Source organism: Malaclemys terrapin, chromosome 7 (assembly GCF_027887155.1).
Source record: "Malaclemys terrapin pileata isolate rMalTer1 chromosome 7, rMalTer1.hap1, whole genome shotgun sequence".
In the NCBI taxonomy this organism is placed as follows: domain Eukaryota; kingdom Metazoa; phylum Chordata; order Testudines; family Emydidae; genus Malaclemys; species Malaclemys terrapin.
Window position 1 is genome coordinate 25377413 of NC_071511.1, and position 22814 is coordinate 25400226.

At 39.4% G+C, this 22814-nt stretch overlaps 1 protein-coding gene across 5 annotated transcripts in view; it reads left to right on the plus strand.

Moving 5' to 3' along the window:
• ARHGEF3 (Rho guanine nucleotide exchange factor 3) overlaps positions 1–22814 on the plus strand; it is a 254116-nt gene that overhangs the window by 181091 nt on the left and 50211 nt on the right. Inside the window, exon 1 of one of the 5 annotated variants that reach the window (XM_054036259.1) lies at positions 13178–13455. The exons of the other annotated variants lie outside the window; for them this stretch is intronic. Within the exon in view, the coding sequence (XP_053892234.1) occupies positions 13360–13455 (96 nt within the window). The 5' untranslated portion in view covers positions 13178–13359. Of the gene's footprint in view, positions 1–13177; positions 13456–22814 lie in introns of those variants that run through there. 5 annotated transcript variants of the gene reach the window in all.

Genomic DNA, 22814 nt, shown 5'->3' on the forward strand with positions numbered 1-22814 from the left:
AAGCACTGGTGTGGACAGTTCTATGTCATAGTTACCACCACGTGCGGGGGCTGCAGTAATTAAACCGATGGGAGAGTTCTCTCCTGTTGGTTTAGAGCGGCTACACTAGAGAGTTTACAGGGCACAGCTGCATTGGTGTGCAAGTGGCAGTAGCTATGTCAGCAGGAGAAGCTCTCCCGCTGACATAGCACTGTCCACACTGGAGCTTAAGTCGGCATAAATTATGTCGCTCAGGGGGTGGCTAATTCACATCCCAGAGCAACATAATTTATGTCGACTTAAGCTGTAGTGTAGCCATAGCCTTAGTTTCATGAGTGCTCATGATTGGAGGCTTACATCTCAGATTGCCCTCATTTGTGTCTGGTTGTGGACCGGTTTGTAGTTTGAGATTTTTGCTCATAGTGGAAATATATAGTGTGAATCTGTTTAGTATGGGTTGTGACCTTAAGCCCATTAAAGTCAATGGGAAGTTTTCCATTGATTTGAATGGGCTTTTGAATCAAGCCCTTAATGAGAAAACACATTGATGTGAATTACTTTATATTTCATCCTTATGAGTGTGTTACCTGTGTTCCTATTTTATACAACTGATAAGAACAGATACTACACTTGGACCACAGCTCAGAGAGCTGAGAAGCGAAAATATTTTATACAAGTTTCTCCAATAAAAAAAGTTAAAGAAACAAAACATGCACACCATACCTCTATATTTAGGTGTGTATAAAAAAGGAAAAAGATGGAAAAAGATGGTCCACATTGAAAATGGAGGTGAACATTTTATAATCCTTGCTCAAACGAGGCCAAAATAACTTGAGTTAACAACTCAGGGTGGGGAAATGCTGCTGGCATCTGCTTTGGCTGTAATCTGGCAAAGGAAAGGCCAGGCTCAGGAAAATATAAAAAAATAAAGTTAACTTTTGGGCTTGTATTCAAAGTAGTTAAACTCAGGAAACTTGGATGTTCTTTGTATACCTAATTTCAGATTGGCAACAAAAGTATTTATTAAAAGAAATAATAGTGGACTATTGTTATGAAATAATTCATGGGTTGGGCTTTCTTTTTTTAGCTTCTGATCTGGAAACTAAGCAAAAAGTTGATGCTATATTTTAGAAGTATCAGAATATTTTATTTTATTTGCATTTTGAGTATACCAGCTGCCTGGCGTACAAGGTAATAACACACTCTAAAATAAAATTTGTAAAAATAATAAAATATTTATGAAGGGTTGGTTGTGCTTCAGTAGTTCATGAGAACTTCACAAGACTAAGAGAGGATTGCACTAAGAAGCAAAGATTAGTAGAGCAGCAAAAGTCAACTAAATCTCTGAACACTGAAAGCTATAACATGCTTTATAATTAGTGCAGTTAAGCAAATAAAATATTTTTTAGGGATGTGACCCTGCAGTAATGAAGGAAATAGGAGTTCTGCCATTAATTTCAATGGAAGCAGGATCAGGCCCAGTGTCCCTACTGTCCTTACTGTAACTCAACGTCTGTTATTGCTGTTGTTATTTATATTAAGTAGTACTTAGAGGCCCCAACAGAAATTTAGGCCCTATTGTGCTAGGCACTATACGGGCCCATAGAAAACAAAAGTTCCTGCCCCAAAGAGGCAATCTAACAGACAAGATAGGGAAAGGATGAGAGGGGGAACAGAAGCTCAGAGTGAGGAAGTGACTTGGCAGTGTTACACAACAGAATAGTAGTAGAGCTCAGAACAGAGCTCACTTCAGAATCCTAGTCCTGTGCCCTATCCACTAGATCATGCTCCCTCTTACATTTAACTTTCTTTCTGGAAGACATTAAAAACAATATGGACTAATGAATAGTGATTTCTTCTCCTGATTTTTTAATCCCTTCTTCATTTGCCCCCTGCCCATACACACCAAAGCCCATACATTCACATATAGTAGCAAAGTCTCTGAGGATCACTATTCTGGTATTTTAATATAAACACCTGGGGCTAGAGCAAGGGTTCTCAACCAGGGGTACTTGTACCCCTGGGGGTACTCAGAGGTCTTCCAGAGGGTACATAAACTCATCTAGATATTAGCCTAGTTTTACAATAGGCTATATAAAAAGCACTAGCGAAGTCAGTACAAACTAAAATTTCATACAGTTAATTACTTTTTATACTGCTCTGTATACTATATACTGAAACGTAAGTACAATATTTATATTCCAATTGATTTATTTTATAATTATATGGTAAAAAATGAGAAAGTAAGCAATTTTTCAGTAATAGTGTGCTGTGACACTTTTGTATTTTTATGTCTGATTTGGTAAGTTTTTAAGTGAGGTGAAACTTGGGGGTACACAAGATAAATCATTCTTGAAAGGGGTACAGTAGTCTGGAAAGGTTGAGAGCCACTGGGCTAGAGGCAGGGATTTCCTGCAGAGAAAATAATAACACTCTTTAAAAGCTGCTCAGACATCAGGGGAGCTCAGTGGAGAGCTTCTGCCTTCTCCTCTTCTGCCTCCTCCCATAAAGACTGGATACCTGAGTCTATAATTTAACATAACTATCTAAATTACAAACACTTAATCTCTCTTAAATACCGTACAGGCAGTTCCAATTCATTCCCTCTCTATAAAGTCAAACTTTTAATATAAAAATGAAGCAAAGGGCAGTTGCATTCGTGTTCATCGTCATGATCTGGAACAGAACGTGACACACACAGTTTAAAATCTAAATTAGTAAATCAAGCCAGTCCCCTCACCCCCTGCACACACTCCCAAAATGTGTATATTAAGCCAACCCCAGCCAACTTCTTTATTATAAGTGTAGCTTATGAAAGGGGCCATTTTATCCTGCCTTACCACACCCTCTACATTCCCTAGTGAGGGACCACCATGGTTAGTAATTAGTTTGCATTGTTGGGTGTGTGAGAAGGGTGGAGAAGCATGAAACTCTTGGTAATTTTCTCAGTGGGCCATCATTAGTTTTGAGCTGCAGGAGGTCAAAGGAGTTTCAATGTATGAAATCTGGCCATTTTTACAAGTAGCCTTCTATTATCTCTGCAGGGATAAATTCTGTGTGTATGCACAGTTATCTCTGTAAATGTGTAATGCTGTCAGGTTCAGCTGTCCTTTAACTTCTCAGGACTTTTCACTATAATCAGACCAGTTAGATGGAAAAGACCCATTAGGTCATCTTGTCCTTTTCCCTCCCAGTGCAGGATTGTTCCACAGAGTATATTCACATTAAAAAGAAACATCTTTCATTCCAAAGGATCCCAAAGTGTTTTATTAAATGCATATGTGTTTACACAGCAGTATGTGTATAGAGGAATTGCCTCCCCCATTCCAGCACAACTGAAAGGCACCGCTAGGTAAGAATGTAGCACTTTGGAATAGTAAGCACGGAAGAGCTTGGAAGCCAGTGGAGACTCCTATTTAAACTTTGACCCCTGGGTTTGGGTCAGGGCATCTTTTGCTACAAAAACCAAGTAATTGTTAGAGCTGATTGGAAATTTTCCATTGTTGAGAAATGCTGGTTTGTCAAACCTGAAATGTCTCATGAAAATGAGTCTGGTTTAAAGAATTTTCATTGAATTGCAGGCAGAGTTCCAGTGGAAAGCCACTTGGTTCTCAACCAGCTCACCTGGTGGGCTGTTTGGGAGCCCAGGTTTTCAGTGTTTGTGTCTGTGGGTCAGCCCTACCATGCAAGGGTTTCCAGGATTACCAGACTCCCTATAGTGGAGCTGGGGCCCTGAAAACCCACAAGGCTCTCAGAGCTTTCAAGCTCCCAGCTGCAGAACTGGGAGCCTAGCAGTCCTGGAAGCCCTGACAAGGGTATGTCAACACTGTATTTAGGAGTATGTTCCTCAACTTAAGAAGACAGATGCGCTCATCTTCCTATGGGGGCACGTGTCCCACCATGGAGACTGCCCCAGGATGGGGACCCCATGGCTTCCAGACTCCCAGGTCAGCTGGCTCCCTAGGCATGCCTATTGTCATGCTGCCCACTCAGGAGTCAGGCAGCCCAGGGAGCCAGCTAGCCCATAGTCTGGAAGCTCTAGTGTAGTCCGCATAACAGGGTTGCCCTGGAGCCGCAAACCCTGGAAGTCCCAGCAGCTGCTGACTGAAACAGATACTCTTGTTGGTTTCACAGCTGCATGTTGCCGGAGCATATTTCATGTGTCTGTGTTTCAAAAACAATTTTTTTCAGGATTTCTGGTTCAAGAGAAATTTCCACCAGTTTCAGCCAGCTTTAGTAATGGCCACGATATGATTAGAAGGCAAATGAGCAATATTCTTTATGTGTTTTCTGCCTCTACATAAGCTATATAGATGAAAGTCATTTCAAAGCCAGTCTTTAGAAAATTGTCTGAATGAATGAGCAAAAATTAGGTCCTGATCTTGCACACTGTCGAAGGTAGATAATTAGTTACTCCCATGCAGACTTCCATTGCTCTGTGCTTGTCCTTAGCAGGATTAGATCCTAATTAGAAAAAGCTTCAGCCCATGAAATGTTAAGACACTTTTTTTTTAATGGTAATTTTATGTTAACTATTTATCCTATAATCATATTTTATTCCCATTTCTAAGCCACCAATGCTTTTAATCAAATGCTCAGTAGTTTAAAATGTGAGCTATTATATTTGGAATTCTAAAAATTTTATCTTGTAACCTATCTGCTTTCTACCTACTAACATCACTACCAGGACTTTTTTCTACATTACAAACTCTGAGCAGCTTCAAATGGCCACAACTGTGTTTAAACTGATCTGCTGGAGGGAAATTTTCTTTCCTTTTCCAAAGGTGGAATTACCTTAAGATTACTCCAGGGAGTTGTTATAATGGGCAGAGGGAAACTGATGCAGTCAAAAGATAATGCTTCTATATATATGTGGTGGAGGGTTGCATGTGGATATGTGTATGCACCTTTAGTTTGATTAATTTATACTAGTCATTTTGGAATGGTAACTTACTCTGATGAACATTTTCAGAGGAGTAATTTGTCTGCTAAGTAAGTGAGTCCCATTTCCTACCAAACTATGCCGCTTTTTGTGATACACATCCCCTCATATTGCTACCAGGGATTGCAACTTGTTCAGTCTTTTTCTGAGAACTTCTGTGCATTGTAACTTAGATAAGTATTTGCATTCCTTAGCAGCTTTTCCAGTTAACATAATATACCAGTAGCCTAGAACATTACCCAGAGCTATATGGAGATGCTGCTGCTCTGAGCCACTTTTTATATTAAAGAAAGATTTTGTTCTAGATTCTGCTGCCAGTGTAAATCTGGAATAACTTGCGCTAGTGTAAGTGAGATCAGGATGAGAACCAAGGTGTGTCAAAAAAAATAAACAAAGCAACCCTATTATTTACAGTTAGCATCTTTCTTTTTTTTTAATTTTTTGGAACACTAGTGTGTATCTGAAAACAATAATGCAGTTTTGTAATTGATTCTATATAGTCTACCTTTTAATAGCTTCATGCTTAGTCGCTTGGAATTCATAGCATATGAATACCTTCACAGTAACATATATGTTTTGCTTATTTTTCTCCTATAAATTACCAACATGAAAGAAAAAAACAAAATAAAAACCACCACCACCCTACTAGATATTTTCTCTCAGACTCTAATTATGAATCTTATAGTCTAGATTTGATTAATGCTGCTCTATAAGGTGGAGGGCAGGGGAGGAAGAAACAGATCGAAGTGAAAAACTGACCCAAACTTGAATCACTTGAGAATGAAATTCATCCAGGCAAGTTAGCATGTTTTTAATTTTGTTCTGCCAGCAGCAATCCAAGAAAGATTACAAGAGAGAGACTGAATCTTTGCTTGTAGTGGTTGGCTAGTTATTATTCAACACAGCCAAAAAACAGACCAAAAACAAGTAGAGAATTGTTGATTTAGGTCTTGTTACTGTAAAATGAAATAAAGAGAGATCCAGTGTCCTTTACACAGCCCCGATTGTCCTTAGAAAGGTACAGTTCTTAATAAAGAGAAGAATTAAGAATCAGTAATATACACAGATTTCTTTTTATTCATTTAATCTTTCAAAAATAGCTATACAAAACAGATTTTGGATTTTAATGTGCTAAGCAGTCAGAATACCAGCGTATCAGGAAGACAGTAAATCAACTTCTGGGTGCAGACTTTTCAAAATATTTCTGTTTAATCACACATTCTGCATTTCTGCCTAAAGGCTACTGGAATGTGTTGGCAATGATCAGGTAAAAAAAAAAAATTAAACCTTCAACATTCTATTTTCCAGTTTTCTTCCTCAGGTTGAAATCAGCTTTCACTGTTTTTTTCCCCCTCCCTTTTCCACTATACTTAAAAAAAACAAAAACAAAAAACCCCAAAACATTGTTTGTATAGCTTGGAGATTGTGCTTTCCAGATTTACGTATTTAGGTTTAGTTTTCAGATCTCTGTGCCATTGCTCAATATCCTGGCTTCTTAAAAGCCTTTTATTAGCACAAAAATCATCTCTTCCTACTTGTGATGGATTGGACGAGGTCTGGAAGCCCCCTGCTGGAGGCCACATGGTCCTGCCTCACCCCTCCCCAGAAAAGAGCAGAGGAGAAGTCCTCCAGGCAGCCTAGAGTGGGTGTAGGAAAAGCAGCCAATCAGTGGCCAGAAGGGCCCTATGAAAAGGAGTAGCAGAGACAATGCATTCAGTTGCTGCCTGGGGCTGGAAGAGGGAAGTCTGGGCTCCTGGCTGGCTGGAAGAGCAGCAGGACTGCAGACAGCTCAGTATGGGCAAGACTGAGCCCAGGGCAGGATGATGAAGACCGGGGGAGCTAAGAAGGAACTCCTTGATGGCTGACGGGATTAAGCAAGGCCTGAGCCCGGAACCTAGCCAGACCAGGCAAGGGTACAGTGATGGGTCCTGCTGGTCTGGTTAAAGACTGACCCCAGGGAGGGATGCCATAAAGGACATGCCAACTGAGGGTACCATGATGGGCCCCTGTTGGACTGTTACAGGAGGGCAGTGTCTCCAGGGAGGAAGCCTTGGTGGGAAGGTAAAGACTGTATACCCTGGAAGGGGTTTGTTTCATCTACAGACAGTGTGACTCAGCTGGAGGGTAGAGTCCCTGAAGATCCACTGAAAGAACTATCATCCGGGGGCATTCACAAGAGGTGGGTGCCACCTGTTGTAAAAACTGAAAGAAAAGCAGGCCTACACCTGATCGGAAGGGGGAGTGCTTAGGAGAGGTGGGTGCTGACCCCATTACACTACTACATTTTTAGAACAATGTGTAGTATTAATTTTCTTTTTCCAAGTGTTCTGGATTAATTTAATACTCGTTAAATTGAGTGACTGATAGCACTGGTGGGGCATGGAGCTCCACTGGGTGTTTCACTACTCTGTGTCAGCCACTCTTGTCAGACCTAGCATGCTCAGTGCACCTCACACACTGTGTGGTCATATCTAGCCAAAATGTGGCATGCAATATATCACAGGAAAACTAATAACTCATTGATCATCAATATTCTTGAGTCATGTATGTACAGTTAACCTACAAAAAATTATACAGATGTGCTTGAAATATCTAAAATGTGTTTAAACCAGGCATATCCGGGAAAGTTGATAAACAAGTTTTTCCAGGCAAAGGAAAGGGGCCAGCATCTTAAGCCAGTTGTGGCCAAGAACAGTAGGCTATTCATTTGTATCAGAAATTACATAAAAATAATTTGCATTGTAAAAAATAACAAGTGGGGGAGATGCCAGGCTGGCATTTACACCGGACAGCATGGTGTCTACACCCAGCACAATAAACCAACTTTATCTGGGGATACACTTCCAAAGAATATGTTTCAAAGGTTTACTGGACTGTAAAGAGGGGGAGAGAGCACCTAAGCTAATCAAGTCTTGTGAGCTCTGTTTTGGGTCCTGGCTGACAACTGGCCAGCCATACTGGAAGAAGAGACTGCGGTGAGAAAATTTTCTTTGAACAAAAGACTAAAATCTGACTTAACAAAGAGTCTTAGAAGCATGTTTTACTTTTGTTTGTTTTTAACCATTTCTATCTTTATTCTTTCTACATGATATCACTTAAACGTATGTCCTTTTGCTAATAAACTTGTTTTACTTTTACCATAAACCAGCTCAGTGGTTTAATTGAAGTGGAGGGTCTGTCAACCCCAGCTAAGTTAATAAACTGCTGTGTGATGTCTCTTTAAAAGAGCAGCTAACTTGATAAGGTTTTGTGCATTCTACAATCAGAGGGGCTGAACATGGCAGAGAGGCATTTTTGGGGAGAACTCAAAGGTTGTTGAGTGGAAAGGTTGTTGAGGTCCTCCTGCAAGGAGTAACCTGTCTTGTGCAATCCAGAGTGAGGTCATTGTGCTGTAACAGGCTGCTGGCATCAGAGCTCTCAGCCAAAGCAGCACAACACAGAAGCACCCAGCATTACAGGACAGCAATGATACAATGTCTTACAGGTCTAGGTTGAACCCCAAAGCATGTCACACTGACATGAGCCAAACACAACCAGTCTTTCCTACATAGCTCTGTCCAGTAACTTTATTTCTGAACCATAGTAACGGGGACACTTCTCTGGAGCAGAGACTTGTTGTTTTAACACATAATTTAGTACCTTTGGCCGATAAATATGGAGTAGCATAAAATCATCAAACTCAACTTCACTTTTGGCTTAGAAAAAATTGGATTCCGTACTCCAAAAGTGTAAGACTACTGCACTAGCCTACTATGTGCCATCTAATCAACTTGTCTTTTTTTGGTTAAAAAATTTAAGTGACATGCAAGATCTATTTAATTTTTATAGAAATCAGATGGGTTAGTGGTCTAAGCATATGTTTTGGAATGGCTAATCTCTCTGGAACCATTTGCTCAGGTATCTTTCAGATACAGACTTAAAACTCAAGGCTTGTTTTGCCTAGATGTTAAATATCCATTGACATCATATACTGTGGTTTAGTGGGAAACTGCTCCCCACCTCAGACTTGACTTCATTCAAGTGGTTCTGTATATTAAATGGTTTGTAAGGTTTTTGGAGATCTTTCAGGGTGACTGTAATATGGTGTATTGATTGACACACACCACTGTATATACTCCCAGTTTCTGTATTAAGAAATAGCAATTTGGTATGATGATGATTTCTGTGGCACCAGAGGTGCACTTGGCACTTTACAGACTAATTAAATAGGACTGGTTCCTGCTGCAAGGATTCACAATCTAAGGTTCTGATCCTCCATAGGGATCTGTGCAGGTGGAACCTTCTGACTCTGTAAGCAGCCACCCACAGAGATCCCTTGTAGGATAGGGGCCTAACATCATTGTGATCTAAGAACTTTCCTTATGTTGTACACTCTGAGGAGCTATGTACAGTACATAATTAAAGTCAAAATCAATGTTCTTTGCAATTTTTGGTAGCTGTGTAAATGTCAGACATACCAGCTTTTACACTCCTTGGAAATACTTAACATACAATCTAGCTGTATAATCTCTCTCACTCTTTAATATAATCTTTGCATAAAATATTTAACTTTATTCCTATGTAGATTATTTTATTTTCATGACATTATGAAATTTTGCTTGATATTATAGTTCATATAGAAGATTTCTCAAGAAGAAAACAAAAACACCTTAATCAGTTACCTGTTGACTCCTGCATGAACATTTTAGACTAGAGCACACATTAATTGACGCTGGCTTTTCCGTATATTACACATTCATTGTTGAAATTTGTGCAAGCCATTGAGAATTACATAGATATGGTCAACTGTGATTTCACCGATCTGAGAACAGAGTCCAAGTGATACTGAGGAATAGCTCTGCTGTACAAGATGGGCTTCAAATTTCATTTTTCACTGCTACGCTTTATGACCACCTTTCAGTTTTAGTTAGTGTACAACGTAGGAGCCTCTGCAGCACCATGAGCATTACTGAGAACATTGTATCTGTGCTCTGCATGGTTCTAAATGCTGTTCAGATATTGATGTTTAATGGATAAAGCCTTGTGTGGTCTAGGTCCTAGCTACCTAAGGGTCTGCCACTGTCTTTCTGTGTACCCTCCTATTGTCTTAGTTCAGTAGTTGCATTACATAATACTCCCTAAATTCAAATGTTTGAGGACTGGAGGTAGAGCATTCTCTATGGAGGCTCTACAAGCCTTGAGCTTGTTTCCCTTGGTGGTTCACCAGAACCCAAGTTAATTAACCTTCAGGGGATAATGGGATGCTCTTCTGTTTACTCAGGCTGTTGCCTAAGGAGATTTATGTTTAAAGGAATTAGATACAGTATTGTAGTGACATTATGGCAGGTTTCCGTTGAATTGAAGTGTTTACAATGTTGCCTGGCTACTGGAAATGGCATTCTTATTGGCTTCCATTGTTTTAATTGGATGTGTCCAATGGCCCCTAGACAATGGGCACATGCTGTTAAAAATACAAATGTAAGTACATTCTTTGGGTTTGAAAAGATTAAACAAGTGGGTGACCTAGATATTAGAAGTGGATACTTTTCCTAGATCAAAAAAGAGTAGATTGAGGAACATACAGTCACTTTGTGTCCTCATCCTTTTTAGAAGAGAAGCAACAAGCCTATAAAATGGGCTTGTAATTGACCATTTAGAAATAGCTTATATAATGTATGTAGGAACACACGGAAAACTGAAATAGATTGACTGGCTACCCGGTCAGTAATACCCACAAAGTTTTCCAAGCCTTTGCTGTACATATTCTTTCTCTCTTCCTGGGAATTGCTTGGAATTGTAGCAGCATGATGTTGACTTGGTAGATTAAGTTTATAAAATATTGTGCTATTCATAGACTATGGGTCCAGATTTCATTTTTTATATAGAAACTTTACTATGTCTGCCAGAATAGCCAAAGATCTGAGAGGTCTGAAAAATCCTCTTCTGGATTTTGACAGATTATTATCATCTATCCTTCCATGAAAAGGCTGCTCTGAAACACTGCTAGAAGGAGTCTCCCTTTCCTGTACCAGTAAGGGTACTGCATCCCTGCTGAAATGGTCTCCTCTTGTCTCTCAGGAGAGTTCATTTAAATTGCAGTGCACTAATCTGATCAGTAGAGGAAAAACAGAATCCTTGTACTGGCACATTTCCTGGAAATGTAAACCAGAGTTCATTATTTCAATCCCTGAACCAGTAGACTGTTTTCCTGTATGAAACACTGCTTATGTTGTGAAACACTTTATAGGATTAGAATGCTGAGTTTTTTAGGGCAACTCCTGAAAAGCACTTTGTCTTATTGATTTAAGTGAAGCTGATTGTTAGCACACAAGCCCATACACAAACACACAGGCATTATTTAAAATCAAGGCCGCTACAGCCTGACACCGGATAGCACAATAGCTGCAGTACTCTCTGGACTTCTGCTTCTTAGATTGGCATAAAACTACATATTTTGGGGCTTGATATACTTGATTTCTAAGGAACAAAGTGCTAATACACATCTTCTAATACCAGTTGATACAGTATATCACCCAAACATGTCACTGAGGCCCAGTAAAAGCAAATTATTGAAAAGTAAAACAACACCATCATAGAAGAAAAAATCATGACCTGTAGTTTAGGGAGCAAGTAACACATGGAATCTCTGCATAAACTAAAATATTTTCATATTTTTATAGTGTTTCATATAAAAGTACTACTGAGGACTTTACAACTTTGTCGTGTACAGCCTAGAATTATAAATTATGTAGGTTATAATTTACCAGATTATTTATACAGCAGATGCGTATATGACATTTCATAGACAAAAACTTCCCATTCTCTTCTGCAAGGGTCTTCTGAATAAACTAGACTAGCCTTCTGGTTTCTGCACGATCTACGCATTGTAGTCTGCTTTGGTTCATATTATTATAGATGACATTTACTACTAGGGTGTAAACTTCTCTTGCACTGATAACTCTTTCCTTTTCCTTCCAATGTTACAGGTGCTTTTTAGTTAAATGATCTAATGGCCCTCACTATATCCTAGTAGTCCTAATAGTCCCTAGTTGAGTACTAGTAATTATCAACTCCAAATTCCCAGTGCTAGATCTGCATATGGTTCTTTAGCACAATGCTAAATTTCTCAGGCTAACACTATGACTACAACCTTTCCATTATTTATTATTTTTACTATTTATTCATAAAGCCCCATAGATGTACACAGCACTCTAAAGTGGGTAATATGTGCTGAGCAAATAAAAGTAACTCCCACAAAGAGCTTAAATTCTGAAGGCACTAATACCTGTTATCAAGCTTTGGAGAAAATTACAAAATTCTCATGTATTCCTATAACCCTCCCTGAAAACAGTTTCTCTAATAATGTTATCTCCTTATGGCATTCCTCCTCCGTGTCTGAAACTGCTCTTAAGTGTTCTCTTCCCCCTCCCCCAACTTCCTACTCACAGCTTCCTTTTCCTTGTCTCCTTTGTCAGACAGATCCCATACTCCTCTTGTAACAAGACGGCCCGACACTTCCTCTCTTTTTTCAGGCAATTTTCACTACTTGGCTGCTTATACACTGAATCGTACTGTATAACAAATCAGGCAAAGGTACTTTCCACTTTCCCAGTCTGCTACAATGGGGGGGAGGGAGTTCTCTGCGTAAACAATGGATGCAGAGCGTAATTAAAAAGAAAACAAACCTACTCCCTGCCAAACAGGAAAAAGCAACAAGCTGGACTAATAAAAACTGAAAAATATCACATGCTATAAGGCTATGTTGTGATACTTTTTAACCCCACCCGTTCTCCTAGACTGGAATTAGTGCCCTTACACACCACATAATATAAATTCAGCAGACACAATCCATAGGAAATTAATAAAACTAGGATTTTATTTCGGACAATAAAGCTCTGCATTTGATGGTTAATACTATACTGTCTGGAGGACCCAACAAAGAGATACTAATTAAATTGCAAGTTGTCCTGCAAGGAACAAGCTGGGATAATGTCCAATTAAAATTCATATTTATGTCATTTAACGTTGTTGACGCATAGCCGGCGGTGCGTAAAGGTGTAGGAGAGAAGATGAGTAATGTTCTGCTGAAAATAGCATAATTTTCTCTAAGTGTTTTCCACTGGCAGCTAACTGTGTGAGTTTAAACAATTTGCTCCTTTCCACTGATTCAGCTGAATATTTCTCCCCCATCCCCTCCCCCATCCTGGGCTAGTGGGCGGGTTTTAGGTTAGTAATAAGCTGTGTTGCGTTACTCTTGACTGACATAGGGAGCTTGTCTTTTTCCTGCCTTATTCGAGACCAGGAGTTGCATAGGTTATGCTGTGCTATCAGAAGGCTAGTGCGGGGTCTTTCAATTACTGAACTGCTGGGCGCCGTGGAGGGGAGACTCCGCTTTCTTTGAATTTTGCACTCCGATAGAATCAGCTGTGACATCCGAAACTGCTGCTCCTGCAGCCACAATGGTGGCCAAGGATTACCCTTTTTACTTCGCGGTCAAGAGGGCAAACTGCTCCTTGGAAGTACAGACGGTGACCAGCCCAGCTAAAGAGACGGAGGTGCAGTCTGCTGATATGTTTTCTCTTTTTCTGTCTTCTTTTTCTCTGCAGCTTTTATCATCCGAACAGTCTGCATATGTTTGGGGAAAACTAGATTACTCTTTGAATATAAATTGCCACGTATAGCTATTTATCTGATTTGTCTTGTGCATTCTGCACTGCTCTCTAGAATGTGCATTTTCAGATTGGAGTGAGGCAAACCCTCTTTATTATCAGCAGTCTTTTGTATAATAAAACTAATCTCTGCAACTATCAGGTGAGAAATTTCCTTTCCTGATAGATGCATCGCTTGTATATTCCAATGCCTAATGTCAGTTATTTTTACTTGCTAAACTTAGAATTGTAGCTGATCAGGTCCGGGGAGGAAATGAGGATAAGTGCATCTTTAATATTATAAGTAAATCGGAAAACTTAATCTGTTAACTAGAGTTAATATTAACTGTGTCTAATCTGACTCGCTAATCAATGAAAAATGAATGTTTCCAAAATGAGGGGTATTTTTAATGTGGGATTAAGGGAAAAACTGACTAAATAGTTTGTTTGCAAAAGGTGTGAATTTAACACAGTGTTCATTTAATACTCCAATATTTGATACTCCAGATTAATGTTTAGTCTTCTTTGTGTGCCTTTTTGGCAAAGAGAATAGTGACCCTAAGGATTAGGTCCAACTGGAGACAGGGTGAGAAAAACTTGTCCTTGGGACTCTTATCACTTAAAATATGTATTTTCATTAGGCTTGTTTGCATAGTAATTTGAAGGCAGATTGCTAAATTGTGCATGGTTAGTATGACTGCATCAAAGATGATTGCTTCCAGTAGTCAGTTGAACTGATCCAAACTGAAAGAAGTCCATCCATGTCACCTTGTTTAAACAGTTTGTGTGTGTTAAGAGCCAATAAGAACATACTTTACTTGTACTTGTCAGTGTACTTTTATATGTGTGAGTATTTGATATTACAGTTGTGATATTTAGGGGCCTTTTAGAAAATATACACATAATAGAATAATATTTGCTATTAAGATCAAATTAACCAAGTCAGGAAACCCTGAGTGCAGGAAACCCTTGCTTGTTTTTTATGTAGTGCTGTTTTAATTATTTGTGAACCATGAAATCTCATAATCCCCATTGTCACCCATATTGCAAAATGTTTTGCATTAATTCAGAGCTCATTTACTAACTAAGTAAATATCTTAATTTTTTATTTTATTATGGGAATGTGCAGTTTTGTATAAAGGAACAAAATTGTCAAATTAAATATTCATTTAAAATAAAAGTTGGAACCTGTTTTTTTTAACAGGTGGTATATAATCTTTATCATAGGCAAAACTATCAAATTTCAAAGAAAGTAAAATCACAACTACTGTATATTCAAACAAAAGCCTAGAGCATAGGGATATATCTTTCAATAGATGTGACAAAATGCAATAGCTGTAATTAATAATCTTGATCCGGTCAATTGTTCTGGATTTGTATTTAACTTTTTATATATAAACAAGAAAATGCTCCTTATACTGCCAGTCTGAAAAATGCTGTTTGCTTAGACTACAGCAGACTTGCAGCATTGTGAGGGGAAAAAATAAAGCAGCATTTGTTGAACACCCCTTTGTTGGTCCTGTTAAACAATATTGAGAAAATCTGTCCCCTCTCCTCCCCCAGTCATAAGGGTGGGTTTAAAAAACACCACCACCCACACACACTTTGGGGAAAGCACTTACAGGAATAGACATATGCAGCCCATTCCTTTAAAGTTTTTCAACATAAACAGAATTCTCTTCACTAGCTCTGTGGTTAAGCTGTCTCTCATAGCATTTACAGTGAATCTAACCAACGTTATTGGGCGCCTTCTACCATTATTTTGTATTACTGCATTAGCAAAGCAGCTAGCTGTATAAGTGTGAATGCTTAGCCTTGAAAAGCTATTGCTTGGTGTTAGTTGCTGACATGAAGCTTGTTTGTCACCCAACATTTGCATAAACTTTGCCTTCTGAACTAAAATCTGTGAAGTTAGAATAGGTTTTTTGATGGAGTTGTTTTTAAAGTCCTAATTCACATGTCCATGTAAACATTCCCCTCATCTGAATAATATTCTTCTAACACTTTTTGTGAACATGTAAAATACCAATAAGTGCTGTATGGCTCCGTGTGTGCATGTATATGGTTTTGTGTATGTGTAAAATAAGTATGTATTTTAATGCAGTGAATATATTTAGTCTGTATGTAATATTTTACCTGTCACTCTAATTAGTCAGTGAACTTACTGTATGAATTGAAGTGTAAAGCATTTTATATGTATCTTTTTACTCTGTATGCTGTGTGCTCTAAAGATACTATCTCAAACTCATTTACAAACCCCTCCCTCAAGTGTTTAAAATAGTTTTACCCTAACAGTAAACAATTTCTTCTTTTCATAAGTAATCATTAAGATGGTGAAACTTGTTCTTTGTGATACATAGCTTTTTACCTTGGAGTTACAGTATACATAGAAAATAGATGCTTAATATTGGCATTTTCCAGAATAAATTTAGTTTTTCTTTTGTCTTCTTAGACAGGTTAAGTAACTTGTCCACTGTCACACAGCAAGTCAGTGGCAAACAGAAGATGTAGGTGAAAAATAAAAATTTGGGGATTCTGAGGACAGTTTGGAAACTTTGGTCAAGTGGAGTTGCTACAGCTATTAAATCTATTGTAAAGCAAACAATGTTAGTGTGACTAAGGAGTAGGATGGAGAATAATACAGAAAAATTATATACATTAATGGCAACCCCTCACTTAGAGTGACTAGAGGAGAACACTACTTCATCTACAGAAAAATTGGATTCAGAGATTGGTAACGAGCAACTAAAGAAATGGAAGACCTTCTGCATGTAGAAAGACTGAAAAGATTGGGTCTTTAATTTTAGAGAGGAGATGGATGTGGAAGGACATGATAAAGATACTCATTTTGTATATTATAGACAAGTTAGGTCAGGCACTTCTCTCAACGCTTTCTCATAATACAAGAACAAAGGGACAGTCAATGGAACTGAAAAGCAGCTAGCTGAAAAAAATGTTTCCTTTGGTTGGCTTTCAACACAATGCACAATTTGCTTATGGAACTCACTGCTACAAGATATCACTAAGGCCAAGGACTAAGCAGGATTTTAATAAAGGTCAACATTTATATGGATAATGGGATCATCTACAATCACAAAGCAAGGAGATTAAGAGCATGAGAATACGTTTTGGAAGAAATATCAACTGACATTTTTTTCAGGGAATAAACCAACCTTTATTTAATAGGAATTAGGAGGAAACTTTTCTGTTAGCAGGCTATACCATAACTGCCAGCTGTAGGGTTTCTTGTGCCTTTCTCTTAATCATCAGTACTATTTATTCTCCGCAACATGATACTGGAGTAAATGGACCACTAGTCTGATCTGACATAACTACTATCAAACATTCTTTCTGTGTTTGATCTGCTCCCACACAAGTTATGGAGTCTTCCCTTTCTCTGGCACAGACCAGCAAGATAACCATGGACATAATTAAAGTATTTTTATACCCCCTAGCTGGCTTTTCCTTTCTTCTTCCTTTTCTCTAGTTTGCTACCTGCTCTTCACGAAAATAAATTGAGAGCAAACTTTAAACCCTTTCCCCGTCCTATCTGTAGAGCTGGAGGCCCATAGGGGAATAGGGAAAGAGGAGAGCATGCCAAGGAAGTAGTACTTTTCCCTTGTATGCCTTCTATCCTGGTCCCATGGGCACAACAGTCTTTCCTGGTTATGGATGTGGAAGGGAACATGAGGGGGAATAACTAGACAAACAAGAAGGGGGATAACAAGCTAACAAAACCAGTCAAAACCTCAATCCCTTTCCAGCTATGAGTAAAACTAAGAACCTTAAACTAGGTAACAGAATAAGGGCTAAGGATCCAAGAACAACTTAATGAATTCTAATATACTTTCATAATGCTGTAATACTATGTTATATGAGCGTACACACATCAATGGAATGATCATCATGGGAGCTAAGGAAGACTAACTGGAAAGTCTGGATGTCACTGCTCTTTCTCTCCATATTCTGGAGGTTGATCTTAAGCACAAGTAAGAAGACAAGGGGCTGCATGGAGACCATACACTTCAGAGCTCATAGTAGGCTCAGTAATTAATATCACAGTTCCTGAGATTCTGATGCTACTGTGGGACTCACCCAAACAAACAAACCAACACCTATTGGCCCCGTGTCTTAGTCTCCACCTTTCTGAAACAGATCCTGGTCAGAGAGAAAATACTTCCACTCTTCTGGTAGTTTAGAACTTGCGTAAGCAGAAAACCAGTTTTGCTTGCTTCTTGCAAATATGAATGTTATCTCTGCTGTGGATAAGACATCATTCCCACTTCTATATCTAGACTATGGTACAATAGACTTTAGCTTCTATGTGTATGTTCATGCAGTTAGTCTCACTTTGGGATGCCAATGTGGATGCATGACATCTCTGGAAACAAAATACTCTCCGAATGAGATAGTATTAGGTGTCCGCTTTATGTCAAGGCTTGCCCTTTGGTATCATGTCATTAATGAATGCTGTTGAATATAAATCCTATTCACAGAATAGAGAAGAGAGTATCCCATGTCTGTATGTTAATTTCACTGAGACTGTGCCAGTTGAAACTGTTCAAATCCTAATCAACGATCATGTAAGATCAATGTTTTTGGACACAACAGTGGTAGTAACGTCAATAGGTGGTAAAGGTGCTTCTCAAGAGGCACCATCTCTTTGTGTGTAAATCACATCTTAACTTGGTTTTCATATACTAAAAACAAAAGCAGGGTTGTAATAAACAGAAATTAAAAGGAATCTAAATGATAGCAGTAAGCTATTTATATTTTCCAGTTATAGGATAGAATATTAAGTTAATTTGACCTTCTGAGAAGGAGGAAGAGAGGATAAGATCTGGGACAAAGCTTTCTTGTCAGAAATTAATTTACTGCTGCTGTTTCTTTCAAGCCGGGTTGACTTCAGATTCAAGTGGCAACCAAAAACGTAAGGATTGTAATTGTTGGCAGAATATATTTAAGAGACTTAAACTGTAAGGATTCTTAAGAAAAATCAACACAAAGCAAATGTTTGGTTTTTCTTTCCTATTTAGAAACGGGGAAACTGCAATATCCTACAGATTTAAAATACTGTATTGCTTGTCACAAAATTTGGAGACTGTTGACAAAATGCTCCATCAGCTACCCAATCAGTATTTGCCTCTTTGTGACTGGAACTTGGCATTGGCCATATAGAGTGGTGTAGTTCAACAGCAGAATCTTTAAAAGTCATTTTATTTTATGAATAAATAGTATAAAAGGGTCAAGAACAAGAATATATGTTCCTGATTATTTTCCATGTAGTATAGTACACTGGCAGATCAGTTCAGTACAAGCTGAACTTTGTTAATCCAGCTATTTGATAAACAGGCAAGTAATGCATTACAAGAGTCTGGTCTGGAAAAGATAAAAGACTGAACAATGTTTTTGGATCCCAACAAGGATAAACATGGTGCAGTGGTTTTTCAAATGATAACATAAAATCTTAATAATGTGGTGAGCATTGTGTTCAAAGGACAGCTCAGAATCAAAGACCGCGTTTTCCCTTCATGGAAATCATTAACTGAGTGTATTTTTATCAGGAATTGAGGCATAAAGCCAAAAGGAAAGTCAGTCAGAACTAACTCTGTTTTAGCTAAATGTAGTTGAAGACCACTAAATCAGCCATGCCATTGTCTGCAAGGCATTTTGTCAATATGGAATTAACCTACTTAGGCTCTGTGGTCTTAAATAATAAACAAATCTCTATGTTCTTCACATAGATGGGAAATCCAATATCATGCCTATAAATGACTGAGCCCAGAGGCAGATGTTAAACTAAGTGTGCCCAATGTCAAGCCCTTTGATACAGCACCACCAATTACCCTTGTAAAAAAGACAGTAATTTGCCCAAAGAAGCATAATCTGCCTGTCAGGGAATAATATACTGCTATGGCAGGTGATGGCTGATGATGAGGTTTTTATTAACAGCAGTGCCCGAACAACATAGTTGTTCAATATGAACAGTGTTATTTGAGGATATGTCTACATGGCAGTTTATCAAGAGTTTTGCAAGCAGATCTACAAGAGGATTTTGAGTGCAGCTAGCATATCCCAACAACTATAAAAGTTTGTCTTCAAAATACTTATGTAACCCTTTATTTCCTCCCCAGTTTTTACCCTAGTGTCTTCATGGATACCTATTTGTAAAGCCACCAAAAACCAATATTATATGTCCCCTCCGCATGCCTAATTTGGTATAGCAATGTGTTACCAAATTGAATAATAGAAATATAGGATTGGAAGGGAATTCAGGAGGTTATATCATGTATTCCCAGCAGAGGCTGGTGCTGAATCATGGAACACTAAGAACTTTAGTTATTAGAATTACTAACCAGATATTGGGACTACACCTCTACCGTGATATAACGCTGTCCTCGGGAGCCAAAAAATCTTACTGTATTATAGGTGAAACTGCATTATATCGAACTTGCTTTGATCCACTGGAGTGCACAGCCCCGCCCCCCAGAGCGCTGCTTTACTGCGTTATATCTGAATTCGTGTTCTATCGGGGTATAGGTGTATATCCTAGCAGCAGGACTGATCTGTAAGAAATAATGTAATTGGCATAGCTGCATGATATGATTTCTGTATGTATTTGGTTTAGCCTTATAAAAGAACATAACTTACACATCAGTGATTTGAAATTACTAGTGACTTTTTTCTTTGAGGATAGATTGGCAGGACCTTTGCAATTCCTGAGCACAATCAGGCCCTCCATGAGTGGCAAGTCGTGTGTGTGTGCGCGCACATGCTCTTGAGGCTCATGACCTGCTGAGTATTTCCACAGCCAGAGCTGCTAGGTGGAGGCTGTCCCTACCTGGGGAATCTGTACACCCAGATTTTAGACTTGCTGCTCCTTATGTCACCCCCTATTTCCCCCATTGGTGACCCTATCGTATTTCCAGGCAACTCCTTTTTTCACCAAATTTCTGGTGACTGTGCTCAGGATATGTACATGCTTACAGTGGCATGCACATCTGCAGTCACTCGAAGAAGAACGTAATTTACCTGCTTGATCATGGGGTCGACCTGGACCTGGGCAGGTGTCAGAGAGTGGTTGCATTGGGCTTGGAAATGTTTTCTATGAAGGGCTTCTGAAGAGAGATGCAGCTCTTCAGAAGTTAATATGCAGCTCCTTGTATAGGCACCGACTCTGGAAAGTTGGTGCCTGTAGCTCCAGCCTTGATGTGCTGGGGGGTGCTCACTGCTCAACCCCTGGCTCTGCCACAGACTTTACCCCCTCCCCTGAGCCTGCCATGCCCTCGCTCCTCCTCGTCTGAGCCTTCTGCACAACTTGAAACAGCTGATTGGGAGGTGCAGGGAGGGAGAGGGAGGCGCTGATCAGCTGCCCACTGCTGGTGGGCAGGAGGCGCTGGGAGTGGGGGGCGGGGAGCTGCTGACTTATTACTGTGGCTCTTTGGCAATGTACATTGGTAAATTCTGGCTCCTTCTCCGGCTCAGGTTGGCCACCCCTGTTCTGGCCTGTCTTGAATTCCAGCCCCTTCTGTCTCTTGCAGTCTGCATGTTGTTTGTAGGCCTCCTTTGCCTCCGCCGGGTGTTCCTTGAGTTCTTCCTAGACGTGGTGGATTTGCTGGACCTCACAGGCAAGTGGGTTTTGGGATCTGACCAGTAAAGAGTAAAAAGCAATGAAACGCTAACTTCAAAATGAATCTGGGTTGTTTTTTACTTAGCACCATTGGTCTTTGTGTTGCATGTGTTGCTTGACTCAACAGTTAAAACACATGAGATATGCCTGAAAATTACTAACAGCATTCTAAAGAGAACAAAGGAAGATCCTTTGTCTTGGGGTCGTGGTAAGGAAGTCCATAAGTATTGAAATAAGCCTCAGGCTTTTTGCACAAATTGTGCTCAAATTATGTAAGAGACTTTCTGCAAAATTGTTCTTTTGAACATGTTTTTTAACCTTTTCCCACCACTTTTCTTTTGAAGACATGAAGTTCAGCAATTTAATTTAAAAAAGAACAATCCTTAAAATATGGGGATCCTTTTCATCATTGATACCTAGCTTAATCTGCAGCTCTTCTATTCTTTCAACAAATGGTAAAAATTAAAAATTTGTTGTTGTGACAGGGAGCTGGGCAAAGGGTTGCAGATCCAGCCCTCTGTCACGCCTGCTCCTCATTAGGGGAACAAATTAGAGTGGGCTGGAGGTAGCCTGGCCCTAACTGGGGAGGTGGAGACAGCTGCTACTTACAGTAATTAGCCTGGGGGTGCATAAAAGCCTCAGAGGAAGGAAGCCAGGGGAGAGCAAGAGAAAAGGAAAAAGGCAGGGAAAGGAAGTAGGGAGGTAGCTTTCCCCTTCCTCCTGCCTGCAGATGGTGAAGGGTTACTTGTACGTGGTGAAATGGTGGTGGGAACAAGCCGGAGAATAAAGTGCACTACTGGTTACAAAACCCAGGATCTCAGAGTGACTTTGTGAGCCTAGCAGGGGCAGAAGACAAGGGGGCCCTGCCCCACTGTGCTGCAGTTGTCCATAAAAATAACTTTTTATTGTTTGTTGTGAAACCTTCAGCTTGCTTGGGACTGTACATTTACATATAGTGAGGGCTTGATGTATTAAACAAAGCAAATTAAATGCTAGGGGCACCATCCTACACTCCTTACACAGACAAAACTCCCACTAAAGTCCTTTGAGTAGACTGAGCGACATCAGAGTGAATGGGATGGCTAAGGTTCAAGACCGAACTACAGTCAGACAAGAAAGGGTAAAAGGTCAAGGACCAAACCAGTTATGTGGTGCCAATATTTTAACAAGGGGCTCCCACAAAAATGTCCCCCTTACTTTGTGATAAATCTATACCCTACGGGCTTGTGTGCTCACAAAGAAGGTTAAGGGACTGGAATTAGCTGTTTCATTTACACAAAAATGCTTTCTCAGTCACAAATGAGGACACCACATTGCTCAACCATCCAACTCCTATATTAGGTGTACTTTGTTTATACTTTGTTCCTAAACGCTTACTGCGTATATTGCATTGTGTAGCTTGTGGCACTCTAAAACAGAAGGTGAGGACTGAGACTCTGTAATGAGGTATGGGGGTATTCTTCCACTGGATATGTTTTAAGTCTCAGGTACTAGGTATCATCTTATGCATTGCAAAGGCAAAAAATAAATATTTAAAAAATGTGGTAACTTCCAAGCCCAGTGAGTCAGAATGTGAGCCACTCAGGGAAGGGACTCTCCTCCTAATTAGTTTGTATAGCACCTAGGACAATGGAAC